The 9,145-nt window shown below is 34.2% G+C and overlaps 1 protein-coding gene across 1 annotated transcript; it reads right to left on the minus strand.

Moving 5' to 3' along the window:
• Nucleotides 1-4,071: 4,071 nt before the first annotated feature.
• LOC113095471 (uncharacterized) lies at nt 4,072-8,679 on the minus strand. Its single transcript, XM_026261008.1, has 7 exons — nt 7,414-8,679; nt 7,120-7,265; nt 6,812-6,910; nt 6,589-6,733; nt 5,909-6,051; nt 5,216-5,432; nt 4,072-4,658 (listed from the first exon to the last, which is right to left on the minus strand). Exons 1-7 carry the CDS (start codon nt 7,628-7,630, stop codon nt 4,543-4,545), a joined length of 1,083 nt encoding a protein of 360 aa, XP_026116793.1. The 5' UTR covers nt 7,631-8,679; the 3' UTR covers nt 4,072-4,542.
• Between the last annotated feature and the right edge of the window lie 466 nt (nt 8,680-9,145).

Below are 9,145 nucleotides of genomic sequence, written 5' to 3' on the forward strand. Positions count from 1 at the left end.
ACTTACGTTGCCAAGAAGTCCTCACTGCAGCCTGTATCACGATGACGTAGCTGGATCAGATCCAGTAAGTACTGGATGTTGTCACACGCATATGCGGTGGTGTTTTGGTGACGTCATAGGCGCATGCGCACTACCGATCTATGGATTATGCTGGTCTTGAGTGCCACGCATGCTCAATATTGTACTAAGATGATGTTCTAACCTCTATAGTAGTACTGATGAATAGTACTAAGTAATTATCTACATTTAAAGATCTATATTATTTACAGTTTATCTACACACATACAAAATAGTTGTAGTAACATTTTAAATTACATGATTTTATAAATTTTAAACCTAAATTTGATGAATTAATAGCATAATGACACCGCAAGTATTATTTTTTAAATGTGTGTATATAGAATATTTTAAAATAAAGTCATTTTATTTTATTCAGGTCATAATTGCGATTGAGTGGAAGCAAAAATTAGTCAAGTAATTGTCTCTGCAATTTTAATCCTAAAAGGTACAATACAATAAAGTATTTCTACAACTTAAAATACTAGTACACATTCAAGGGAAAAATTCTAACAGCATAACAGCACCAAGAAAAAAAATTGTCAGATGTCAAAATAAACAAAAGTGCTATATATATATATAAGATTCCTCTTAAGCTACGTTCACACTGAGGCTGCAACGACCCAATTCTGATTTTTTTTGCACCTATGCGACCTGTATCTGATCTTTTCATGACAGTCTGAACGACACAGATCCGATATTTTCAAATGTGACCCAGGCCACTTGGGTATGTGGTCCTGAATCCGATACGTATCCGATCTTTTGAAATGCGACCTCCGTCTGAATGGCTAGGCCACATGTATCCGACCCGCACGTCATTGATACGCTACAAACGTCATAATTCTGCGTTGAAGTAGGCGGGAACGAGAACATAAACAGCAACCATGGCAGACGATGCTGCTGAGACCAGTCAGTGGAAGGGAAGCGAGGTCACCGATTTGATTAATATTTGGGGTGACAGCTCTATTCAGGCCAAACTCGAGGGCTCATATCGCAACCAGGCGGTTTTTGAAAAAATTTCCAGCGAAATGGCCGAGCGTGGGTACAGACGATCCTGGCTCCAATGCCAGCGGAAAATAATAAGCCTCCGTACCAGGAGGAGGTTAAAGACTGGAACAAATGAAGTGGCCGTCAACGTATCACCTGTCCATTTTACGAAGAGCTGGACCACATTTTGGGGGATAAGCCCAGCGTTCAGCTACTAGAACTGTTGGACAGCTGCTTTGGCCAAGAGGAGCCCGAGGAGGAGAGCCCAGGTCCCGCAGCTGTCGTGGCCAGCCTGGCTAGTCGCTCTTGCGGTGATACAGGTGGGTTATTTGCACATGGCCTATACCTACTGTGACTTAACTTTATAACATTGAAATACGATGTGTGACAGTTTGTTAAATGCATACACAGGTGATGGGACCCTTGTAGCTCTTTCGCCTTCTACCTCTACCTCCGATGAAAGTTCTGCAGCAAGTGAAGAGACATCTGTGAACAGCCATGCATCTTCCACACCCACTGCTTGTAGGTTCTTGGCTGTATTTTGATCGTTTTCCAACTCCATTAACCTCTTAACCCCCACCTGAACCGAATACATTTTCTACAGTTTGTCATTACCCAAATCTAAAAGCTTCTTGGAAAAAAAAGCAATAAAAATGTTACGAAAATGCAACAAAAAAGTGACAAAAAAAGTGATGAAAACGTGACAAAAAGAAATAACAAATATGATGAAAGTGCAACAAAAATTGACAGATGAGTGATCATAAAAAAGTCAAAAAGTGATGGCAAAACATGTGATATGAAATTAATTTGTTTGAATTAAACGTTGAACTGGCTTCCACTCCTGAACAGCTTAGTATTGTTTATAAATGGCCATAAATAATCATAATTATTACTAGATATAAACTGGAATGCTTGGCGTTTTTACTGTTATACTAATAAAAAAATAATAATATGGTAATCCTTATTTTGATCTGATTTTTTTTTTTTTTTTTACAGCTACTACTGCCAAGAGCAGAAAAAAGAAAATCAAAGATGGAGGCAACGCTGGAGGTGCTTGCTGACAAGATTACCAGTGCCCTTAAAGATGACGACACAGATCTTTTGTTGAAGATACAAGCAGCTCAGCATGAGCATGATCGTAAAATGTTCGCCATGATATCTCAGTTTATGGAGAGATCAATCCAGCCTCCAAAGCCACCTTTCTACCAAGCTTCAATTCAACCCTCTCAGATTTACAACTCAATTCGTCCTCCTACTCATCATTCCACACGGTTTCCTGTGGCTTCTTCTCCATCCCCTTACGAAAAAAAAGTATACTTCAAGTTCATTTTATGAAGTATACTTGAGTAATGTTCAAGTATATTTATAAGTATACTTTATGTAGTAAGTATACTTATGTCAATATTTACTAGTAGTAAACTTGAAAGTGTACTATTTTAATACCGCTTGGGACTAAATTGGCCCACTTGAAGTATATAAAAGTATATGTTTAAGTGTACTATAAGTGTAACAGTAGTAAACTCTAAGTCTACAACTAGTTCATAATTATGTTTCTCATTTGTACTGCAAGAGAACTTATGAGTGTACTAGTAGTTTACTATTTTATTACTTGTAGCATTTTTTTAGTTTATGAAAGTTCACTTTGACGTATACTCTCAGTAAACTACTAGTTTAGTAGTTTTACACTGCAAGTATACTTACACGTTTTCTTTTAGTGTACTCTGAATAAACTACTAGTTTAGTAGTTTTATACAGCAAGTTTTCTTTAAGTGAACTCACCATCATACTTGTAGATTACTAATAAATATTGTTTTTGCTCCTTTAGTGTACTCACAGTAAACTACTAGTTTAGTAGTTTTAGACTACAAGTTTACTAATTATGTATTGCTTTTGCTCCTTTAGTGTACTCTCAGTAAACTACTAGTTTAGTAGTTTTAGACTACAAGTTTACTAATTATGCATTGTTTTTGCTCCTTTAGTGTACTCTCAGTAAACTACTAGTTTAGTAGTTTTAGACTACAAGTTTACTAATTATGCATTGTTTTTGCTCCTTTAGTGTACTGTCAGTAAACTACTAGTTTAGTAGTTTTAGACTACAAGTTTACTAATTATGCATTGTTTTTGCTCCTTTAGTGTACTGTCAGTAAACTACTAGTTTAGTAGTTTTAGACTACAAGTTTACTAATTATGCATTGTTTTTGCTCCTTTAGTGTACTCTCAGTAAACTACTAGTTTAGTAGTTTTAGACTACAAGTTTACTAATTATGCATTGTTTTTGCTCCTTTAGTGTACTGTCAGTAAACTACTAGTTTAGTAGTTTTAGACTACAAGTTTACTAATTATGCATTGTTTTTGCTCCTTTAGTGTACTCACAGTAAACTACTAGTTTAGTAGTTTTAGACTACAAGTTTACTAATTATGCATTGTTTTTGCTCCTTTAGTGTACTCACAGTAAACTACTAGTTTAGTAGTTTTAGACTACAAGTTTACTAATTATGCATTGTTTTTGCTCCTTTAGTGTACTCTCAGTAAACTACTAGTTTAGTAGTTTTAGACTACAAGTTTACTAATTATGCATTGTTTTTGCTCCTTTAGTGTACTCTCAGTAAACTACTAGTTTAGTAGTTTTAGACTACAAGTTTACTAATTATGCATTGTTTTTGCTCCTTTAGTGTACTCTCAGTAAACTACTAGTTTAGTAGTTTTAGACTACAAGTTTACTAATTATGCATTGGTTTTGCTCCTTTAGTGTACTCTCAGTAAACTACTAGTTTAGTAGTTTTAGACTACAAGTTTACTAATTATGCATTGCTTTTGCTCCTTTAGTGTACTCTCAGTAAGCTACTAGTTTAGTAGTTTTAGACTACAAGTTTACTAATTATGCATTGCTTTTGCTCCTTTAGTGTACTCACAGTAAACTACTAGTTTAGTAGTTTTAGACTACAAGTTTACTAATTATGCATTGCTTTTGCTCCTTTAGTGTACTCTCAGTAAACTACTAGTTTAGTAGTTTTAGACTACAAGTTTACTAATTATGCATTGCTTTTGCTCCTTTAGTGTACTCACAGTAAACTACTAGTTTAGTAGTTTTAGACTACAAGTATTCTTTAAGTGGACTTAACATCACAGTTTACTAATTCTTTATTAGTTTTGCACTTTAAGTACACTACGATATTTAGGTATTAATTATTATACTTTAAATATACCTTTAATTGCACTTTAAATTATAAGTTCTCTTGTACATTATCAGTGGACTACACAAAAATTCACATACTCAGAATTATGAACATAAGTTATCTTTATAAATCAATAATTTCAAACAAATCTATTGTATAGGATTCCACATAAACTTAAAATAACAATGACACTCACATTATACAGTTCAAAACAAAACAGTAAACACAATGTTTACGGTAGTGTCATAAAAGATATCAGTTCCTAAAGAAACTACAAATCCAAACAATAATTGTTCAATATATGACAACAAAAAATTTTGATTCAAATGGGCTTCTTTGTAGTAGCTCGCTTGATGTAGTTTTCGTTGTTGCATTTTTTTCTTATGATGCGTCTCACATCTTGCATGGTGATGTCAGGGAACTTTGACAGAGCATGGTCTGTGAGTTAAAACACACACACACATACACACACACAAAAACACAAACACACACGCAAACAGAACAAAATAAAACATAGTTTATATTTTTTTATACATCATCCAGAATTAACACAATAAAACAGTCAAAGTAGCATGTAGTGATATGCAATTCAAGTTTCTAAAAACTAATGCAATAATTTCTATATTTAGCAACAGACAGCTGAAAATGACCTTTAAATGTCTAACTTTACATAAATTAAGATTATTTTTGGGGCATCATCAAAGGGGTCTTGGTTCTTTTGTTTCCTCCATTGTGTGATTATTTTCTTTTTTTTTTCTTTTGTGACATTCACAAATCCATACTGAAGATCCCAAATTAAACTTTTATGGATTAGAACTTTTCACAAAATGTTTGGAATGTTCCTTTTTGATCCATGTTGGAGGTGACAGTAATTTAACACAATCACTGTCACCTCCAACGTCGAACATCAATTTGAAAAGTGAAAATGTCCGAGAAATGTGTAGGAATTTATTTCGTTTTAAAAATGAAATTTCCCTTAAATTAAAAACACTCACCAAATATAGCATCAAGTTTTGTGCTATCAAGCCGTGGCTTTGATTCCACATCTTTGTGTGCCCCTGACTGTCTTCCTGTCAAGCTTGAATGAGACAGGGTTTCCCTTCCATAGACAAGCACGGCAAGGTCCCCGATGTATACTGACGGATTTGCCGTCCGCAGAGAGTTAAGCTTTCGCTTGGGGACCTTGACATCACAGCCTGGCATGAGAAACACCTGAAAAATAATTGTCAGTTTGCAATTGTTGATACATTGTTGTTAGACACTAAACTAATGAAATGATAATGAAACACATTCCCTGGGATATATATCTATTCTTCATCTGTGCATTAATGCAAATAAACCAAGTTTTTATTCCCCAACCAAATAGGAAATCTGAGATACATTACCACATTTCCCAATAAAATGAACTAGGGTGCAAAATGCTCCTGTGCAATGTAAGATCCTGTTTAAATCCTGTCCACACTGCTTTTCCACAGCATTAAACATTTAATTGGGTAATATGGGAATGCTTCCTATATTTCCTGTGGTCAGGCAATATTCATAATAACCACTTATCACGCACATTCACCATGCAATTGAACATGCAGATTTTTCAGGTAATGTTTATAATTACTGCCAAGTTGATTTACTGGGACATTGTATAATCACCTTCCCACATGGACCGTAACACTTGCATGTGTGGTACTTACCATATCATCAGACAACACTTGAGGAGAAACAGATGCAGAGTCTACTGATGTTGAAGGTGTTGCAGAAGTGGATGCAGTAGGTGAGGTCTGAAGTGTTATTTGTCCAATCACTTCTTTCAACTTCGTCACTACTGTGGGAAGCTCTGTTAAAAAATGGAGATATAAATGATTATAAGAAAATTGTGAAAAGGCCTCATAACTGCATGTTGACACAAATGCCAAAATAAATCACTACTCACAACAAAATGTTTTTTAAAACATTTAAATATTATTCAAAATAAATACTGATTAAATCACTGCCATTCACCACACTTGTTTGCGCTTTGTATAATATTAAAATGGTTTAATTTGAGTTACGTTTGGTAAGGAACACTGTTAGTTGCAGCAGTCACTTTGCTATAGCAGCCATACATGCTGCAATGCTTCAGATTTATAGAATGTGGTATTTGTAAGTATTTTATGAGGTTGCACGTGTTTAACCCTAAACACAACTACCTTTTAAATGTATTGCTTTTAGCTGCATTTTCATTAAGTTTAGTAAAGTGAGCCCACACTTTCTGTAGTTTTGCTCTGTCAGCCATGACTGTAGAGCACAAAATGTAAACACACTGTTGCAATGTCAAGTTGTGTGTTTGCGTTCAAAGGGCAGATTATTATTATTTTTTAATTCATATAATTACCTCTCATGGCATCAAGTATCTCTTTAATGTTGTCTTCTTTTAGCCTCCTGTTCTCTCTTTTAAGTTCCTTCATTTGCTGTTGTACCTTACTCCAGTTTCTCTCAAGTATGTCCTCATCTGATGAAAACTCATTTTCGATAGCTGACTGGAACACAAAGAGCAAAAAGAAAAGAAAAAGAAAAAAAGGTTTCCACTAAAATTGGCAAATCTTAAAATAATTTACCTGGAAAGAAGTTTGCTTTGCCATCAGCTCCTTCTTCAGGTTTTCAATCATTTGGTCTGCTGCCTCTTTTGGGGTACATGTTGTCTTTTTACACTTTTGCTATCAAAATGACAATTTGAAGTTGTTCAATACCAGGGATTCAATTCAAATTGATTTGTATAGTGATTTTCAAAATATAATTCCAAAGCAGCTTTACAGAAATGCATGTTTGTGTTACAATTAAAGCAGAGTAATATATTGCTTCATTATAGCAATGGACATTTGTATTTGTCCTAGATTCACATACAGATGTATTTATCCATAATTACCTTTTTTTTGGGCTGTTCATTCTCCTCTTCTTCTACATCCTCCATCAACCAACTGTTTGGCTTTGTCTTCCTCCTCAGTGTTTGTTTCCAGATGTCTTCACCCTTAATGAACTGTTCCCTTTTCTGGCAGAGATCACTATAGTTGTCTGTCAAAAAAAGTTGTGTGTATGAAAAACTGGGTTCTCCACTGTTCCTAAAAGACAGTCTGTGATATTTTTTTTTGCTTGTTTACTTATGTCTAATCCGTCAAGATTAGTGATGCAAACCTTAATTAAAATATTAAAGTTAACTTACCACCGAACATTAAAACCTTTGCAGGAAAAAGGGCTGGACAATTTTTCTTTTTTCTGCCTTTTTCCCACTTCACACTCATCCATCCATCATCTTCATCCTCGAGTGTGGGACATTGTGTTATAATTTTTGAACAATTTTGCTGGTCTTCAGTACTCATCCAGTCAGTTTTACCCACTTCCACGCTCTTGTCCTTGAAATAATAAATGGCAAATGCCATTGTTTAAGTGTTGTGACTGACGGATTTTCTTTATTTTTATTTTTGCTTTGCAGTGTTTGTTTCTAACAATAGGTCGTGTTGTTAATTAGGCATGTGCGCGAACGGATCACATGACTAAATATCACGACACCCGGTTACAAATAATTTTTTTTTAAAAAATCGGAGATGCATTTTTGTTGATGCAGGTGTTTGCAAGATAAATAATGGCAAAGCGTGCAGGACCTTACAAAAGGTACTTGGAAGATTACTCAGAAACAATTCCAAGGAGAACCAGGTTCAGATGGATTGAAAATGACAATATGGTAAGGCATTTTGATTTTTAAAGTCGACATAAAATTTTATTTTTGTAGCGAATGTTATAATCTCGTGGTGAAAAATTAATCCGAACAAGTACACACACACATTGCCGTGGTAATCTTTAATCAAAATCTGATAAGTTATTTCCGGTCTGGAATGGCGTTCCTTTTCTAATAACGTCAGTTTGACAGCTTGGCTTGAAAACGCTTAACCACTCCCCTCAAACCATTAGTCTGCTATGAGCAGAGATGGAGACGAGGATCAATCCATGCCATCCTTATGTTCATAAACATTGTTCGCTAAATGTCTTGAGAACTGAATTGTATTTTTGAAATTCAATAAAAAAATATACGAATAAAATAAATAAAGTTCAGATATTTTTGCTCTTTAAACCTTTTTTGTTACACAATCTTCCCCACCCAAGTTACACCACGAAAACATCGAACGTTAAGTCTTCACATTTTTTGATAAACCACAAGGGTAGGCCTAGGAGCAATATGGTATGGGTCTTGTAATCTATTATTTGGCTGTAAATAGTAGGATCATTGAAATGCCTACCCACACACATTAAAATAATTTTGATACATTGATTGATTATAAGTGACAGTTGTAGTATTACCTTTCTTTAAAAAATAATAAGTAGTACAATCACGAAAGACAAATTTATCACAATTTCTAAAAACAAATAAGCTGCACAACTGTTCAACTGATAATATTCAATCATCTTATTAGAATGATTTCTGAAGGATCATGTGAGACTTAAGACTGAATCAGGGTATCTTCCCTGATTAGACTGGAGTAATGATGCTGAAAATTCATCTTTGACATCACAGGAATAAATTACATCTAAAATACATTAAAATATATTATTTTGAATTGTAATAGGCTAATATATTACAATATTTAATATTTTGAATTTCTTTCAAAATTTAATTTTAGAATTTCTTGCAGAGTGAAATTCGTTTAAGGCATGTATGTTCTACATGAGGTCCACATACTGGACCGGGTCCGTGTACTTTTGCGTCCATTCGTTTTTCCTTTTTTAACTCGTAATGGAAAAACGAATAACATGCTTTCTTCTTTATTCGTTTTTAGACTGGTAAAAAAAAATATTCACATAAAAACTTATTTCCCGTAGCATATAAGCTAAAATGCTTATTTAATTGAAAATCAAATAATTAGAACAACTTTTTTTTTAGTTCTACAAAAATGTGAAAT

This window comes from Carassius auratus, unplaced genomic scaffold (assembly GCF_003368295.1).
Source record: "Carassius auratus strain Wakin unplaced genomic scaffold, ASM336829v1 scaf_tig00215739, whole genome shotgun sequence".
Classification (NCBI taxonomy): domain Eukaryota; kingdom Metazoa; phylum Chordata; class Actinopteri; order Cypriniformes; family Cyprinidae; genus Carassius; species Carassius auratus.

Excerpts from the sequence above, each read along its gene's own strand:
- LOC113095471 (XM_026261008.1), bottom strand. The coding sequence starts at position 7,630 with ATGGCATTTGCCATTTATTATTTCAAGGACAAGAGCGTGGAAGTGGGT. Across the intron at positions 7,266-7,413 it reads AAAGGTTTTAATGTTCGGTG|ACAACTATAGTGATCTCTGC; the intron begins GTAAGTTAACTT and ends TTTTTTTGACAG. Across the intron at positions 4,659-5,215 it reads AAAACTTGATGCTATATTTG|ACCATGCTCTGTCAAAGTTC; the intron begins GTGAGTGTTTTT and ends TTTAACTCACAG.